The sequence below is a fragment of the Choristoneura fumiferana genome, chromosome 14, assembly GCF_025370935.1.
Source record: "Choristoneura fumiferana chromosome 14, NRCan_CFum_1, whole genome shotgun sequence".
In the NCBI taxonomy this organism is placed as follows: Eukaryota; Metazoa; Arthropoda; class Insecta; order Lepidoptera; family Tortricidae; genus Choristoneura; species Choristoneura fumiferana.
The window spans coordinates 171653-191151 of record NC_133485.1 but is presented as its reverse complement, the minus strand read 5'-3'; the positions used below and the strand labels follow the sequence as shown (position 1 = coordinate 191151).

At 42.0% G+C, this 19499-nt stretch overlaps 1 protein-coding gene across 4 annotated transcripts; it reads left to right on the top strand.

The window, feature by feature from the left end:
* Positions 1 to 113: 113 nt before the first annotated feature.
* LOC141434645 (lachesin-like) lies at positions 114 to 8958 on the top strand. 4 transcript variants are annotated; one of them, XM_074097068.1, is made up of 7 exons: positions 114 to 225; positions 5018 to 5160; positions 5232 to 5503; positions 5577 to 5654; positions 5740 to 5958; positions 7931 to 8144; positions 8226 to 8958. In XM_074097068.1, the coding sequence occupies exons 2-7, from the start codon at positions 5070 to 5072 to the stop codon at positions 8330 to 8332; spliced, it is 981 nt and encodes a 326-aa protein (XP_073953169.1). In that variant the 5' UTR covers positions 114 to 225; positions 5018 to 5069; the 3' UTR covers positions 8333 to 8958. The 4 variants fall into 4 exon arrangements, with proteins under 4 accessions (XP_073953169.1, XP_073953167.1, XP_073953170.1 ...); XM_074097066.1 differs by having other exon boundaries at positions 114 to 309; XM_074097069.1 differs by lacking the exon at positions 114 to 225 and adding an exon at positions 3166 to 4938.
* The last annotated feature ends 10541 nt before the right edge of the window (positions 8959 to 19499 follow it).

Here is a 19499-nt window from a genome sequence, read left to right as displayed (position 1 = left end):
AGTAGTCGTATAGTTGAACAACGCGCGGCGGCGGCTGCGGCTCCCGGGCCAGCGGCGGCGCGGCGGCCGCGGCAGTTCCGCGCCGGCCGCCGCGGCGATCGCTCGAGCACCCGCCGCCCGCCGCCCGCCGCCCGCCGCCCGCCTCGCGCCCCGCCGGTCCCGTGGAGTGCAGTGTGCCCGCGCCGGAGCCGCGGCCGGGATGAGCCGCCGCTGCCGCCCTCGCATGTAGGCGCCCGACCTCTCTCCGGCGGCCGCAGACCGCACACATGCGCTCGCCGTCGGCCCGCCACATATTTGCTTCCTATAAACGTACATTATACCGAAACTCTTTAATACTACTTGAGTGTTCTTTCTTTTAGAGTTTTATTGTCTGTAAAAAATATAATTTGACTCTGTGCGAGTTGCGTCATTGACCTCAAAAAGTTTTCCAGCGGTCGCCTTTTACATTTGAGAGCCATCGCATAGACAATAGGAATGCACCTTTTGAAGGTTAAAGTACTTGTACTATTAAGTACTTATTCTGTGGCTAAAGCCAACTTTATGTTATTTATTTATTATGTAGTGTTACCGTTTTCCGATGTAAATGTCCCTTTTATCGCTGTCACCTTCATATTCAACGAATCAACAATGAACTGGATTAGGTTACTTATTTTTATTACTTGTAACTATATCTACTAGTTAGTAAAATCATACACAGTTACTACATTAGTTACGTTACGAACAGTTAACGAAACTTAAGTTGAGATGAACAATTACACAGGTTATACAATTTACTGATTGCAAAAAACTTCAAAAAAGTCAAAGAACTAACGGATGAATATGTTTTGATCATACGGCCAATTGTAATTACTTATACCTTCCTACGTTTAATTATTCTCGGTGAGTAACAATTAATAAGCCATTTTAAATCAAAAATGCAAAATATAAAACAGGGCAGTATAATTTATACATTTTTAGGATTCTGTAATAAAAATGACGAAAACGCAACCCTTTTTCGTCGTGTCTATCTGTTCGCGTTTTAGCTCAGGACTTTTAGAACCTATGCACACAGTGTTTTTTAGCCGCACCCTCGACGCGCGTCTCTCTTGATACAAACGCGATACGCATACACGCACCTTAGACTTTTTCAAACTTCTCTGTGAAGCTTGAAACACACAGAGAGCGGTGTCGGGGCGGTGCGGCACAGCGCGGAGGCGGTACCAGTTGTATTATTAGAGCTAACATGAAAGAGGGCACACAGAATACCGCGCGGGAAATAAGCGTAGCGTGTATTCTGTGTGCCCTCTTTCATGTTAGCTCGAATATTAACACAACTTTATCAATTACAACCGGTACCGCCTCCGCGCCGCGCCGCACCGCTGCGCCTCCGGCATGTTTGCATACACCCTCAGTACTACATTACTGTAACTTGGCATAGATACACATACATAATAAACATGGCGAACTAACACAAAAAAAGGTTTGTAGGGATGCTATCCTTTCTCATCTACCTTGCGATGCGTGTGAAGGGTTGTTGGATAGCGCTATCAAACAAGTTGGGGGTTTGCGAAAATAATTTTAACGGGATTAAGGAATACTTGCAAAATATAAGCATCAAAGTTTTTTTTGCTATTGTGTTATTTGTTACTCAGTGCGACTGTCACTATCCATTTTTTACTACTTTATAAATTACTAGCTGTTGCCCGCGTCACTGCGATTCCGTACCGTCACGGTTTTTTAAACAGCGGTGTGGTCGCTCCTTAAAGCAGTACTTAGTAATTTTTTTGTTACTTATTTAATGGAAAATTCAGAAAGTAAAATTTTGTTCTTTCGCAGATGTTTTTCTTTTGTTTACACATAATTACCCAGCTGGATCCCATATTTAAAGTTTCTAGATCGCCTTTAAGTAGCTGAGTGGGTGAGTCAGTCAGCGGCAACAATAGTGATTTTCGGATTTAAAACATCTCGTGAACGCTCAGGGGCAATTAATACGAGTACGTAAGTGGCCCGCGCCTGTATTGTACAAATCGCAATCTGACAAGACGCGTGAAATTACAAGTGCGTAAGTAAATTTTATAGATATTGGGTGTTCAAAACTACCGCCAACTTTTTGGCGTAAAAAACTCGTTTTTTAACCTTTTTTTCTAAATATGTGTGAATTAAAAACACTAGTCCCAGACTTAGAAAAAACTACATAAATGAAGAAACTTTGCACTGTTTTTTAAGCGCTTAATTAATTATCTTAATCGCTGAGTTTTTTTAAACTATGTTTTAAACAGTAAGAGCTAGGCAGATAGTGTCTTGGACTAGTTAATTTCATTTGAATCAATCAATGTTCCCTTAAAGTTCACAGAAGTCAGAAATAGGTATACCTACCTATTTATATACATATTTTTAAAGAAGATAAAACCAATTTCTAATGCTTAAATTTGAAATATGTGATTGTTAATAAATAAACTGTTAAACCTAAGTTGTTTCCTAATTAATGTTCTGCATCCCGTGTTAACTAACTAAGGTATTCACTGTTGATACAAAACACAATATGACGAAGCAGAAGCGGACCTGATGGAGCTCCCGGGACCCGGAACACTTAACGGACACTTGCACGCGGCAATGCGAAGATAACAGTCGTGAGTTTTGTGCGGCAATCCGGTGTACGCGATATTACCTATAGTACAATGTTTAAGGTAGGGTCCGCTTTATTTAGGTAAAATATGGCTTTGGGTCAACCACAGCTCCAACCATTTATCTGTAAAACCAGCAGGGCTACTACGAAACTCGAAACTCGAAGTTCGTCTTGTGCGGCCCCTCTGAGACTATTACTATTTAATACGAGAGCGAGAGGGACGGTACGATACAAACTTCGAGTTTCGTAGTAGCTAGCCTGAGCTACAGACGGACAGATGGACGGACGAATAGCAATAGCAACGCGATTTGTACAATCACTAATCGTCTTTTAACAACAGAGCAAAAACTGGGGAGCACTCAAAAGCGACATGACTTTAGCGGCCGAGCTATACCGACCTAATATTTGGTAGCCCAAATGGCTTCTAAATAACAGCGCGGTAAATTCCGGTCACGCAATATCTACCCACTATGAATAAATACCGCTCTAACATTCCCGACCTGATAAATACCAATAATTTATCGACTTGTTTTTCCCGTCCCGTTTTTGTTAGGTTGTGTTAGGTTCAATTGTGACAACAATGCGCGAGCCGAGCGAGCGTAGCGAGCGTGTCTCGGCAGCGGCCGGCGAAGCGCCAGGACCAAATTATTTTCTACTAAATTTATTAATATTCGGTGTACACGAAAAGCAGGGTCGGTATTGACATGCCGGTAATTATCTGGTCGGTATTTATCAGGTCAAGAATGATCACAGCGGTGCGATGCATACCGGGCTGATATTTAGTGGCATTGCATTCAATGTGCGTGTACACTAAAAACAGGATCGGTATTTCCATGTCGGTATTGTCCGGGCCGGTAAACACTGTCACCCCAAAAACTTAAACAAAAAACTGTTTCTCTTATCGAGACCGTATTTGATTTAAGTTCTTATTACACCTGAAAAACCTTGCGAGTTTCGTCTCGTTTCAAAAAAGCTTAAATATGATGTTTTTTTTATTTTCAACTCCTATAAGGCTCAGCTATTTTGGAACACACACGCATACAAACATCACGCCTGTATTCCCAAATGGGGTAGGCAGAGCACACGAAACGTTACCGCTTCGGAGCCACTTTAAACAATTTTAGGTTTTAAGTTTGACAAAAACGGTACAATAGTGACAGGTTGCTAGCCTGTCGCCTACGGTATACCTTAACCTATATCCTCAGTCGCCTCTTACGACATCCACGGAAGAAATGGAGAGGTGTAATTCTAACCCGACACCACACGGGAACCATTTCGTAAAAAATCGAAAAAAATTAAGCGACAAGATAATTCCATACAATTATCGAACTTGCTCACAAGATTTTACGAGAATCGGTTTAGGAAAGCGACCTGTAGAGGAGAACAGCTGGAATACAACAATTTATATTTTTGCCCAAGTTGAAGCGAAGACGTCGTACTCGCACTTCGCGCTCGCTCGGTCAATTATTTATACTGTTATATTAGTTAAAAGAAAGTAACTGAGGCTATATTTTAATACGAGAAAGTGTAGACATCCCGCGGGACGCAGATGAAGTTGTGAGCAACAACAGGGTAGTTTGTTATAAAAAATCCATAATATCTATATTTAAAATACCAAAAACAAGACTTATCACGTTAATCACACGAGTAATAAATAGGTACCTAGTTATATGTATACCTCGACGTGAAAATCACGAAAGTTTAAAATAGACGGACAGAGAGACAGACGACGACGAAGGCTTAATATTATAGTCCCGCTAGTAAGTTCGATAAAATACCCTTGTAAAATTTTTATTTTTAATCGAGATAGACGAATGTTTCGGTACCAACATTTAGGAGTAAGCAATGCTCAAGTGTAACGCGACAAGTCGTAACGTGACGTCAACTTGAATGAAAATTTCCGCTGGAATATTTTTGCGATGGTCTGGTGCTCTGTTGATTTGTATTGGGCAAAATATTGCGGATTCAATTTGTGTACCAAGTGGTGTTACAAATTGAATCCGAAAGCAGCCGACGACAAAATAAAGCATCGGTCGGTGGAGGCTCATAGTAGTTTCATTTCATTGCTCAAAATGTAATCACATCGGCCGGGGGCAGGTACGCGGCTCGTAAAAAACACATCAATCTCAGAAACGGCTCCTGCACCCCGCGGCCATCCATCACGCGCCCCCCCCCTTACGTTCCACGATAACCCTTCATGTCGCGCCACTTAAGACGAACCGCTAATGTCGCCGCACCGCAGCGGGGGGTCCCGCGACTCCGGCCCACTCTCGAGATAGCCGATACATGCATACGATAGCGTAGAGACTGTAATGGCACACGGTAGAGTCGATGTAAAGAAATAGTAACAATAATAACCGTCGTTGGCTACAGTGCAATTTTCGATACTTAACTAAGTACCGTCTTCCCCAGAAGTGAAAGTGCAAGTGAGAGGCGGCAGGCGACGCGGCTGTAGCGCGGCAGCATGCGCCGCGGCGCGCGCGTCCTGGCGCTGCTGGCCGCGCTGGCCGCCGGCGCCGGCGTCGCCGCGCCCGCCGACAACCGCACCCGCACACGTGAGCCCCCCCCTCTACCTCGTACCTCTACACGTCAACGGCTGACTCGACCCACATCTGTTGTCGCGCAGGAGCCGAGCGCGCCAGCTGGCAGGTGTCGCCGTCGCCGCCGGGCGCCGAGGACGCGCCGGCGGGCGTGCCGCTGGACGCGCTGGAGGCGCCGGACGCGCTGGACGCGGCGCTGGGCGCGGACTCGGCGCCGGCGTGGCGCGAGCTGTGGTACGCGTCGCTGGAGGCGCGCCGCCGCCAGCCCGTGCTCAACGCCTCGCGCGAGGACGTGCTGGCGCAGCTCGGCGCCACCGCCTTCCTGCACTGCCCCGTGCGGCACCTCGGCGAGCGCGGCGTGAGTGTCGCCGCCCCGCCCCCGCCCCCGCCGGTCGACCCTCGTGCTGAACGTCGCGCATTCTGTGTTGCAGATCTCTTGGGTGCGTCGCCGCGACTGGCACATCATCAGCTCCGGCCTGTTCATGTACACCAACGACGAGCGCTTCCAGGTAGTGGTGGGGTAGGGGGGGGGGGGGGGGCGGGCGGAGGTGCGCGTGTGTGCGTGGGCGCGGCGTGACGTGTGCGTGTGTGCAGGTGCTGCACAGCGAGGGCTCGGACGACTGGACGCTGCAGATCAAGTTCGTGCAGAAGCGCGACAACGGCACGTACGAGTGCCAGGTGCCGACGGCGGCGGGCGCGCTGTCGCGGCTGGTGGCGCTGCACGTGCTGGTGCCCGAGGCCTTCATCCTGGGCGGCGAGGAGCACCACGTGGACGCCGGCTCCACCATCAGCCTCGTCTGCATCATCGAGAAGGTCGCTCCCCATACCTTGTAATAACTGTAAAAACACAATTTGAAAATGTGCATAGGTATCGCTACACGACTATAATTCAATAATTATTCTGTGCGTTGTTTGTAGGCTTCTAAAAAAAAAAAAATTCTTGGATGGTATGTTCACTGGCGTGCTTGGATAAAATTGTCCCAGTTCTGAAATTGAAATGAATGAAAATACAGTATTAAACTCATTATATTCCTAAAAATAACATAAAGCGGCAAATACACTGCTTCGTTCACCTAATGCGGTCGCCGAATTTGTTTCAAACTACTTCGGCGTACTAACGTCGTCTTTACATTAGTCTGTCCGTCTACTGCGGCGGCCATAGGCGGTGGTCGCCGCGTGCAGCACGCGGCGAACGACTCAGTGTAGTTGCCGCTTAACACGACGGACATTATTGTAAATTATTGGGACCAGTCTGAAAACCAGCGCCAGCCAATCAAGCCCAACATAATAATTATGCAGAGACTGGCGATCCATTGTCCCAACTTTTTATTTTTATTTTTCTATTTTTTTATTTAACAATGTGTAGTTTTAAGTTGAGGCAATAAAGGTTTTGTTTTATTTATTTATTTTAAACCTGTGACTATTATGTAAACTTATGCGGAAATTACACTTTGTTGTTCGCCTAATGCGGTCGCGGAACTTGTTTCAAACTACTTCGGCGAACGACCGTCGCCTTTACATTAGTCTGTCCATCTACTGCGGCGGCCATATTAAGGTGCGACCAAACCGCTGCTTAAAAAACGGTGACAGCACGGAATCGCAGTGACGCACCGTATGCGCACCGTTTTTATCGCATGCTCACTGCTGCTTAATATACGGAATCGCAGTGACGTGCCGTAAACGTCAAGACTTTACCGAACAAAAGTCTTGCCGTTTACGGCCCGTCACTGCGATTCCGCACCGTTTGCGTATTTTAAGCAGCGGAGTTTAAATCGTGCAAAAAAACGGTGCGTATACGATGCGTCACTGCGATTCCGTGCCGTCGCCGTTTTTTAAGCAGCGGTTTGGTCGCACCTTAAGGCGGTGGCAGCTGTCGATCGCGAAATGCGGCGAACAACAGTGTAATTTCCGTTTTACTCATGTTTTACAAATAAATCATCTTCTTATTTTATCTTATTTTATATTATCGTATCTTATCTTATCTTCTTATCTTATCTTATCTTTTTTTTATTTATTCAGAAAGAAACAAACAGTCACATATGGTCTTCCACATAACACAATGAGTAAAAATAGACCTATAGTCTCCTAAATTGTATAGATATTATCTTAATGCAACGCTAGTACTCAAACATTGTTAGTATGTATCACAAGCTTTTCCCGCAACTTCGTCTGCGTGTATTTTTATTTTTATTTTGTACATAATACTTAGGAATGAGGTTCATATCCCGCCCGTTTCCGTGGGATTTTCAGAAAATCACTTCATCAAACTACGGCTAAATAATCAACTAAAAAATCTGATCACCAAGTTTCACATGTGCTCAAGGAATTCTATTTCAAATCTTGTTTTACTATTTTCCTACATCGAGCGACCTCTAAGATTACGTACGATGTATTAGGGATCGCAACCCAGACGCGCTGGCTTGCCGTTTAGGCCGAAAACGAAGCGGCCTGGCCTGCCTGGCTAGAGCGCCACTGAGTCTCTCGCCGCGGTCTCAAACTCTTCTATAAAAAGAAATATGAGAAGTAATGGTGGATAAACGATGACAGCGCGAAGGAAGGAAGGCATGGCGGCATTGCCAGTTGAATCAGATTCGTAGGACTGAAACTGAGCGCGTAGCCACTCATCTGTGACACGATCAACCTGCGAGCCCTTAATTTTGCGAAATGGAAATCTGCTAATTATTATTTGTCGTCGAAACATATTCTCACCTCTGACGTTCGGCAGACGTTGAAACGTCAGAAACGTCGTGCCGGGCGATGCTAACGTGTGCGTGTGTGCGTACAGAGCCCGGTGCCGCCGCAGTACGTGTTCTGGTACCACAACGAGCGCATGATCAATTACGACGCGGCGCGCGGCGTGGCCGTGAGCACGGCGCCCGGCGCGCGCACGCAGTCCGCGCTCACCATCCGCGACGCCGCGCCGCGACACTCCGGGAACTACTCCTGTCGCGCGCCCAACACGGAGCCCGCCGCCATCTACGTCTACGTCTCCGAGGGCAGTGAGTGTCCTCCCCTCCGCCCCACCGCTCCCCACCCCCACCCTCTCCTCCCTGCTGACTGACCCGCGTCTGTTGTTCCAGGCGACAAGATGGCGGCGACGCTGTCAAGATCGAGGAGCCCGGCGCTACGGCCCGCCGCTGGCGCGAGCGTGGCGCTGCTGCTCGCGGCCGCGCTGCGCCGCCGGTAGACGCGGTCCGCGCGGCCCGACGCCGCCGACGCCGCCCGACGCCGCCCGACGCCGCCCGACGCCGCCCGACGCCGCCCGACGCCGCCCGACGCCGCCCGACGCCGCCCAACGCCGCCCGACGCCGACGCCGCTGTTATTCAATATGTGAATTGTTAACGATCAAATCGTGTGATCGATGATGTCCGATATCGGTATTGAGATAAAGAGTCTACGTAAATGTAAATAAAATAGGATGATGTAAATATAAGAATAATTTGTGAATTACGTCTTGTTGGTAGATAATTTTATCTACGTGTAAATATCGTAAGTGTAAAAAATCTACATTGTGAGAATGAAAAGTATCGCGGCCAATTCAGGGTGCGTTTAGCGGTAAGTTCCGAATGTGTATGTGTCAGCTCATCGAACCGACCTCCGCTCTTGTCTAGGAGACCCTCCGACGGCGACGTGCCCTCCTGGTTCCCTTCCGAGCAGGACCTGTCGCGTCCTGCCGCGTTTCCGTCGTTATCACTGATGCAGCAGCCGCTATCCTACACGGGTAGTAAAGTGACCGAGTGAAATTTTGAATAAAAGAAAATCTGTCGCCTTCCATAAATTTATACCTAACAACAATAAATTATTTCAAAGTCCGAGCTTGTTTCATTTAGCAGATGAATCCATAACTTCTTATTTAATGAAAGTGAGTCTTTGCGGCCAGTACTTCGTAAAATATTGAATGAAAGGCATCGCAGCTTAAATCTTATGCTACATTTACACGCTTGCCAAGCTTCGGCAAGCTCTCACAAGCACAAGCGTGTAAACGGCTCGTTTGGATAGGCTTGCGTGAGCTTGCCAGCGCTTGCCACCGATCCGGGCCGGTGTCGGTTTTTTAACGCAGATCAAAGGAACTTGCGGCTAGCGCTTGTGACGTGTTTACACGTTGGCTCGTGCTTAGTGTCGCTCAGGAGCTCACGCCGTTAGGATGTACATATTTAGTGACCATTATGAGTGCTTGAACTAGCGAAGAATTTTTATCCTTTTTCTTTAAATAAAAATATTTCAAGCACAACACAAGAGCCGAAGCAACTTCGAGATCCACGTGTGCCGTGCTTGCCTGTCCGGTACGCGATACGCTTACGCGCTTGCAAGCGTGTAAATGGCATTCAAGCGTTTGTAAAGGCTTACAGCCTTATTCATAAAAAATCCTTAATTGAGGTTTGATCGGTCTGTTACTTAGCAGACTGATTAAGCTTGTTAGACGGTTGTCAAGAAGTATGATTCATAAACGCTTGCTAGCAGTCTGCTAGTTGTTGAGCTGCTGATAGACGTATTAGACGCGTTATGTTGGCCACCTTGACAAATCAAAGACAAAAAATGGCATAATCGATAATTAAAAAAAATAATTGACAGCAGTGACAGCAAATTACCAGGAAAAAAAATAAAAAGCGAGATGTTTGTTTTCCCGCCATTTCCGATCCGCATGTTTATGTTGTGCAAAAAGCCATAATTATGTTAATCATCCTATTTTTTTTTCATATTTATTGTTAATTTATTATTGCTAATTTAGAGGATTTTTAAATACAAATTCCTGAAAATAAATTTTCCTGTTTTTTTTTTAATCTGCGTAGCCCTGCCTTCACTATAAATATCTTCGGTACCTATGGTTTTTTGCTCTAGTCAAAGTCAGCTGTTCAAACTTGTGGCGGCCATTTTGTGACTTAGCAGAGAGATAAAGGAGGGTCTACGGTCCACTAACTTTAGCAGAGCCTTGATCGACTGATTAGCGCTAACAGACGTTTATGAATCATGTTTTTTAGCATCGGGCCTTCAAGGAGCTTCAAGGAGGCTCTAACTTTTTATGAATAAGGCTGTTAGAGTTTGTAGACGCTTGGCAAGCTTCGTCAAGGGTGTAAATGTAGCATTATAGTTTGAAAATTGCAGACTAATTAGGTAAGTCCAGAAATGGGAAAATTTCCAACCTAACTTTACCCTACCATTTTACCGCTTTAGGGGAAATTTTATACATTTCACCTAGATAGATATTTTTTAATTTGTAATCGAAAACTTATACACCCATTTTCATATTTCTAAGTCCAGAAATGAGAAAATTCCATATAAACTTCACCCCTTATTTCACCAACTTAGGGGATGAATTTCTAAAAATCCTTTCTTAGTGCTCACTTACATCATAAAAAGAATCCCTGTACCAAATTTCAAGTTTCTAGGCCCAGTGGTTTGGGGTGTGCGTTGATCTATAAGTCAGTCAGTCAGTTTCTTCTTTTTAACCGACTTCAAAAAAGGAGGAGGTTCTATGTTCCAATGTAAGTATTTTTTTTTAATTATTATTTTTTATGTATGTTCGCCGATTACTCAGTCAATTGTGGATCGATTGTCAAAATTCTTCTTTTGTTCAAAAGGGTACTCTTCTGAGGTGGTCCCATTGTCACCAAGTCAAGATCTGATGATGGGATCCTAGGGAAATCGAGGGCAAACCTCGAATTTTATAGGCACACCTACGGCGATTTTGGCATTTTTAGCATTGAAATGAGCATTTACATTCAGAAAGTATCATTTGATAAACTGGACCTGATGAAGAAGACCGTAGATGACCAATTGGAACTCGTCAAATCTAAGTAATGCTCGCTCGTCTATAAACTATCATTATTAATATACCTAGATAAGCGAATAAGAAGGAGCTTTAAGTTAATGATTCTTTCGACCTGATCTGATGCTGTAGCCGGAAGTTAGGCAACGGAACTCTGTTATAAAATAACGTAACTAAGCCGTGTTTGGGCTTCATGGAATCGTTGTGAGATGTAGTACATCTGATGTACTTTGGCTACAAATCACTAAAAAGTGAGAAATAAAGAATTTTTTAACAAAAAAGTAAAACCGACTCCAAAAAAATAAAAAAATAACACAAAATGGAACCGACTGCAAAATCCTTGAAAATATTTTACTAGTACTTACTAGGTACCTACTAGCTCGACCCATCAGGATGGATTGAAACCCATAGTATGTATGTACGTGAGGTAGACGACTATTATTCCATTCCTGCTGGCTCGTTCTGAGGCACCGACTTCGAGCTAGTAGGTATCTAGTGCAAGTAAATTATTTTCAGGATTTTGTAGTCGGTTCCATTTTTTGTTATTTTGGAGTCGGTTTCACATTTTGTTTAAAATTTTCTGTATATTATTATGAACTCTTACGGGTGTCTAGGTTTTTAAAATAAATTGGTAGTAGGTAGTACGTTAGTTAACCAGGTTTTGGTGAGGTTTATGATCATGGGACACTTCACACCTATTGACCTAGTCTCAAACTAAGCAAAGCTTGTACTGTGGAACTAGGCAACGGATAAACATACTTATATATAAAGATAAATATATACTCAAACACATATTGAACATCCAAGACCTGATAAGCGTGTTGATTTAAAGAGTTTCCCAATGTAGATGATGGATTTGTATTAAATACAACAACAGCTTGTAACAAATTCTAGAAGTAGTTTCTCTAAACAACGAACTTCAACTAAATCTGATCTGATTAACCTATGTCAATTTGGGAATAGGTCAATTGTTGTCGTGTCCCGTGATGTTTACCCGACTGCCCGAAGGAGGGTTATTAAATCTTATTTTAAATTTGACGCCTGCAAACGTGGCGAGGTAACGGGGTGGAATAAAGAACGAGCCTTGAGAAATGCATTTACCTTTTACGAACTACATATTTTCATATATTTGAGAATAAATTGGTAGGAACAAGGTTTATTGTGTATTAAAATGTGCTAAAGGAGCGAGAATACTTCTAAAATACAGACAAATGTAAGTTACATCTGTTTAATTTGAAGTGAAACACCAAAAGGGCTATAAAACCAGTGTTATCCCGGTTTTAAACCAATTTTCGTATCAAAAAGAGATTAAAACACCCATAAATAACAACAAAAACGAGTGATGCGGGTGAAAATGGTATTAAAATGTGGGAAATAAATACCATCACGCCATAAAAAAAAAATTGCCACAAAAGCCAGGAGATTGGGTCGTTTTGTAAGAAAAACATGTTAAATACCTACCGACCGAGGTGATGTAGCTAAGCTAATGACCGGAGGATGGGAGAGGTGGGCAAGTTTACTAGGCCTGTTGTTGGTTACTGAGTGTGTCCGAACGGAGGCCCCGTTGACTAAACAAGTCCCCAACATGATCGGAATAGTTTTTGGAACCTACATTTTCGAAACCTTATATTCTGAAACCTAATTTCTTTAAAATCTGTAACCAAACCTGTTTTTTGTATTTTTAGGGATTCGTAGCCAAAATTGCATATTTTTTGGAGAAACGGTTTACAAGATAGAGGGGGGAGGACACAATTTATGCTACTTTGGGATATACTACCGCAAAATCTTCACTTAAGCAAAAAAATTTTTGAGAAACCTTACGATCTTTTCAAAAGAGCTGTCGAAATATGTGCCACACGTTGATGCGAGTTAAAAAAAAACAATTTCTGTTACGGTATGGAGTGCCCCCCTATAAATATTTATTTTTATAATTTAACTACAAAACTAAATAGCGGCTTTGACAAGACATCTGTACTCCAAATTTCATTGATATACATCTTGTAGTTTTCGAGTAAAATGCCTGTGACATACGGACGGATGGAGAGACAGACAGACAGACACACGGACGTGACGAAACTATACGGGTTCCGTTTATGCCATTTTGGCTCCGGAACCCTAAAAACGGAACCGTTATAATTTCGCCACGTCTGTCTCTGTCTGTCTGTTTGTCTGTCTGTCCGCGGCTTTGCTCAGGTACTATCAATGCTAGAAAGCTGTAATTTTGCACGAATAAATATGTAAACTACGCCGAAAATACGGCAAAAAAAAAATTTTTTTTATGAGTTCCAGACGTAGTGACGTTTTTATTATCCAACCTTGTAGTGTGGGGTATCGTTGGAGAGGTCTTTTAAAACCAGAAGGGGGTGCTAAAACTATTTTTCGATTCAATTATTTGTTTGCAAAGTATTCAACTATAAATTGCAAATGATCATTAAAATCGAGCGCCCCCCCCACTAAAATCTAAACCGGTGGGTGGAAAACTTTGAAAAAATTCAGGATAGTAAAGTATATCAAACTTACAAAGAATCCTATAACGGTTGTTTTCTTGAGAATTATTAGTTTAAGAGTACATAGCAGCCTAAGGTGTAACATTTAACTAAACATGGAATATTCCGTACAAAATACGAAATCCTTCGAAAAATAATTCATTTTTTCGTAATGGCTACGGAACCTTATTTCGGGCGTGTCCGAAACGCTTTTTTTCTTTTTTTTAAATCGTGTATGATACTTAACTCGCTGAAACCTAACTTTTTAAAACCTAACATATTGATACCTACATTTATAAAATATGTAATTTAACAAACCTAACCTTTTTTTTCAATGTTTTTGATAATCAAACCTAAGTTTTTGAAACCTACATTTTAGAAACCTTATATTCTGAAACCTATTTTTTTTGAAATTGTGTATGATACTCGCTGAAACCAAACTTTTTTTATTTATAACCTTACAAACTTACTCCTACATTTACAAAATATGTGAATAAACCGAACCTTTTTTTTATATTATTTCAAAATGTTTGATACTTAACTTATTGAAACCTAACTTTTGGAACCTAACATTTTGAAACCTATTTTTCTGATACTTGGTAATTGTAAATGTTTTTAGTAAATTATTTTGTTTGAACGAAAACCCCAAACCGACGAGAAAGGCCACACTATACGAAGTTAAGTAATGTCGGTTTTGAGTACTGGCGCACGATCGCTGTACTTTGGCTATCAGGTTGAGGCGCACTGAATAGCGAAAACGCTCACCATTGAGCGCCGTCATGGCCACTGTAGTAAATGCTTCTGCTTGTCGTGGACCGAGCGGCCACAACACCGGTTCACTTTCAAACACAAGACTAACCGAGTGAAAGGTGAAAACCACTATCAATTTTCGCTTCGCAATGATTTCTCTTGTAAATGTTTAGGATATTAACGTCATACTAGTAGTAACACAAAGGTTCTACGTGATTCAGATTTTTTTTTTTTTTTTTTTTTTTTTTATTCGATGGATGGCANTTGCAGCTGTTCAAAATCGCCAAGTAATAAGTTTTTATCCCGGAAATAGCATAGTTTTTTTTTTTTTTTTATACGACTGGAAGGCAAACGAGCAAGTGGGTCTCCTGATGGTAAGAGATCACCACCGCCATAAACATCTGCAACACCAGGGTATTGCAGACGCGCTGCAACCTAGAGGCCTAAGATGGGATACCTCACGTGCCAGTAATTTCACCGGCTGTCTTAACTCTCCACGCCGAAACACAACAATGCAAGCACTGCTTCACGGCAGGATTAGCGAGCAAGATGGTGGTAGCAATCCGGGCGGACCTTGCACAAGGTCCTACCACCTGCAAATAGTTCCGGCGGGATAGCGATAAACGAACTGATGATGTTGATGACGATGATGATGAACTGATTTTCACTACCACCACTGGCGTACTAACTCTGCTTGCTTGCATTATTGCTTACATGCTTGCTTGCTTGCTTGCATGCTTGCTTGCATGTTTGATTGCATGCTTGCTTGCACTATTTCTTGCACATTTGGGAGTATTCTTGCTTGATTTGTTGTTTGCATGCGTGCTTGCCTTCTGGCTTCACGCTTGCTTGCATGCATGCTTGCACTATTTATGCTTCCTCCAACACACTGCTTGCAGCTGTGAGGGAGTTGGACGCCAGCCCGCTTCATGAGCGCTGGAGGAGATACCATAGACCGGTCATCGCAGGATCGGGGTAGCCCGCGATGTTCATCTAACCCAGGCCGATAAAATTGCATGTTTGTTGATTTGATTGACAAAATTACATGCTCACTTGCAAGCTTGCTTAGGTAGTTGCTTACATGCTTGCTTGCTTGCATGCTTGCTTGCATGCTTTCTTGCATGCTTGCTTGCACTATTTCTTGCACATGTGGGAGTATGCTTGCTTGAGTTGTTGTTTCAATCACTACAAGTTCTAAAAACCATCTGTTTTGATGCCTCCTACGACCTAACATTAACAAGGTATTTTAATGAACTAATAGAGCAAGCCAGGTATTTTACTTTAAGTGCCCTTACACCATAAAGTAACCTCAATTTTTTAAAATGTCTGTTTGTTACTGTCCCTTACGACCAACAATTTACTCTAGTTTTTGCTTTGATGTCCCTTACGCCCATAAGAATATTCCTTATTTTATAAGTTGCTTGTTTAATGCACCTTACGACGTACCAATTACACCTTTTTTTTAAATGTCTGTTTGCTACTGTCCCTTACGAGCGACATTTACTCTACTCTTGCTTTTTTATACCCTTACGCCCATAAAAGTATTTCTTTATTTTATAAATGCTGTTTTTAATGTCACTTACGACGTTCCGATTATACCATTTTTAACTCTCAACATATAATTAATTATACAGGCCAATTATTATTATGTATGGCATATCATCTCGGCCTATATACGTCCCACTGCTGGGCACAGGCTTCCTTTATTAGGATCTGTCAGGACAGCTGCCAGGACAGCTTAATAAACAAAGTAGCTAAGAGAAATGTTAGCTCGACGTCAAGCCATTAGGGGATCCATCAACTTAATCTTCTTTTTTTGTTTTGCTTTTGGCATTTATCAAAAATACGCGCGTTGACAAAGAAAAACGTAGGCAATCAATACGTCTCGTGTTTCGACGTGTCTGGCACGACTGACCGATGTGCAATGCGCAAACGCTCGGCGCGTGGAAGTAGGTAGACGCGTTAGTATTTTGATGTTAGGTAAAGAAATAGGTACAGGCGGTAAGGTTACGCCCAACAACTTCTTGCTTTTTTATCTATTCGTTATAAAATGTTGGGGTGAAAGGGCAATGAAACAATAATTGACCCATACGCCCTTTTATTATATTTGTTGGTTTTTTTTTAACGACATGAGCCGAGTCGTAAAGGAATATGAGACTGCCAAGCCCTTACGACGCAAATAATAAAAAATAATACACTTACGCCATTTTCAGCTCACATATTTATATCATGTCCCTTAAGCTATTTTATTTAAAATAATAAATGTTGATAACAGCAAGTAAGGGCGTATGTAACTTGAATACTACAATCGACAGAGAAAAAAAACTCTAATTTTCTATGTTTAAAAGTGATTTTCGGTATTTTGTCCTTTACGCAATTGAGACTTCCACCATCGATATACAAACAGATTTAGTTTTATGACAACACAATAACACGATGCGAGAGTTGCGAGAGTCAGAGCGCAAGAGGGCGGACGGAAGGACGTCCAATAACAAGATGCAAAAAGTCCAAAACACTGACAGCTGTCATGTGACATCACAATGATTGATGAGTCGTTTTATACAGAGCTAAACATTTCAATACTTCCCCTCTATGTTCAAAAACGACTCTACCACACAAGAATACAATGTGCAAAATCAACTGTATAAAGAGACATGACTACAATCCAAACTATTAATGAACACATGCAACCAAAAGAACTATTAAATGTTAACAATATTCATGGCATTCATAAAGTCTCTGTTTTACAGAGCCAAGGGGTTTGGTCAATATGTCAGCTAACATCTTATCAGTAGGCATATACTTAACAGAAATTACATTATCTTTAATTAGATCTTTAACATAGTGATACCTCACATCTATATGTTTTGTACGTTTGTGACAATATTCTTTGAGCTCTAGGATTCTTTGCGCACTTTGATTATCATTAAATACAATCATATCAAATTGTTTAACTATAATCTCTGCTAAGAAATTTTTAAGAAAGCTCAAATCTTTACATACGTTTCCGATTGCCAAGTATTCCGCCTCAGTAGAAGATAGAGCTACGCACCGTTGCTTTCGTGACTCCCAATTAATGACATTATTCCCCAGCTTTATAACAAACCCAGTATATGATCTACGATCAACGGGATCATTGGCCCAATCGGCATTGGTATATGCTGTCAAACACAATTTATCACTTTTTATATAACATAAACAATAATTAATTGTTGCTGCTAAATACCGCAATATTCTCTTTGCTGCGAGCCAATGAAATTTACTAAAACTGTTATTATACTGGCTTAACTGGCTACATGCATAGGAAATATCGGGTCTTGTACAGACTGACAAGTACATAAGACATCCTATCAACTGCCTTTAATTGTATTTTTCATCACATAAATTTTCACCTTCAGAAAAACATAACTTACAATTTACAGGCATAGGTGTAGCCACAGACTTATAATTTTGCATGCCAAATTTCGAAAGCAATTTATTTATATATTCGGATTGATCTAATTTTAAAATACATTTAGTTCTATCACGGGTGACTCTAACACCTAAACAGCTTTTCAATTCACCCAAGTTCTTTACATTAAAATTACTTTCCAATAAATTCAATAATTTACTTTTAATACAACTATTTTGACTAGAAAATATGTAAAACATCAACATAGAGCGCTATAAAACATACATCATTACCTAATCTACTAGTGTGCACACAGGGTTCACATTTACTTTTTTTGTAATTATTATCTGAAAGCAAAGCATGGACTTTTGAATTCCATATCCTACTAGCCTGCTTCAGCCGTATATACCTTTGATAATAAACATCACCTATACAAAAACCTGGAGGTTGCTCCATATAAATTGTTTCAGTGAGTTCGCCATTCAAAAATGCAGTTGTGACGTCAACATGACTTATGTCTAAATTCATTTCATTTGCCAATGAAAATAAAATTCTCATAGTTGAGTGGCGGACCACTGGGGAAAAGTTTCATGGTAATCTATACCTGGAACTGTGTGAAACCTCTAGCGACTAATCTAGCCTTAAATTTATCTAATTCACCAGCAGCATTGTATTTAATTTTGTAGACCCATTTACATTTGACAACATTCTCTCTAGGTGGTCTGTCTACTAACTGCCATACTTTGTTACTAATGAGAGAATCATATTCTGATTGCATTTTGACTCGCCATAGCTTCCTCAAATGTAAGCGGCTCCTCTAATAAAAATTTTTGCGCCGCAAGGAAAAATCTACATCAAAATCATCATACCTCTGTGGTATTTTACTACGTATGTTGGTAGTTTACTACGGACTGGACGAGCGTCAACAGCTGACGTACCAAGTGACGCGTCCTCTTTCTCTAACGAGCCAGCAGGGGAGGTCACGCACACATGATGCGAACCCGCGCTCTGCGGCGACCAGGCGGAGCTGGCCTCATTCTCACTGCCTATGCAGTAGTCCTCTCCAGAATCTGAAATCACAGACAAATCATTATTCGATACCTCCTACGTATACTGGTACAAGTGACAAATTTCTGATTTTTAGTTTTTTGCATTTTTGTGATTAATATTTCCTTATTTACCTACCACAAAAATTTGGACGGATATTCCTATTAGTTTTGGAAATAAAGTGACGTATATGAATGCATCTAACACCGTTTTGCTAATCGGTACAACGTATACTGAGGCAACCGACATGCACCACTATACGCGGCACCGATATTGTCGCGGGGCCGGGGAAGTCGAGTGTAACTGGCAGTTGCCTCAGTGTACGCGCTAGCCGTCGCTGCGTGCGGACCGTTTAAACTGTTCTACGAGCACATAATTTGATAGTATATATAAAAAAAACATGTTTTGGTTTGGCAAGACCACAATAGCCGTATTTCTCATAGACAGTCATGGAAACTAAATCCAATGTGAAACCTTTTCGTGATCTATTTCGCTATGATTTCTTTGGCAAATGTATGGGATGTCAACATAACATTGGTAGTACAACGGTTCCACCCAGTACCAGTACGTGATTCAATTTCCTCGGCTATACCTACATGTACGCGTGCTAGAAATATAACATTGCAGTATTACATTGCATTTTGGTAGTTGAGCATCCCCAAAAAGAAAACAGTAAATTAAAATGAGAACAGTAAATTTCAATATACCTACAGGTTGATAAAAAAAATCCTGTACTATACTGTAACCCATATTAGGGCTACTGATTACTAATACGATATAAGTGGGAAAACATCGAAATTAGAAGTCTTCTTGCGACTCCACTTCCATACAAAACTTTTTTTTTTCGAATCACAGTATTTTTCTACTTGGATCATATTAGTAATTAGTAGCCCTAATGTGGTTTAAAGTATA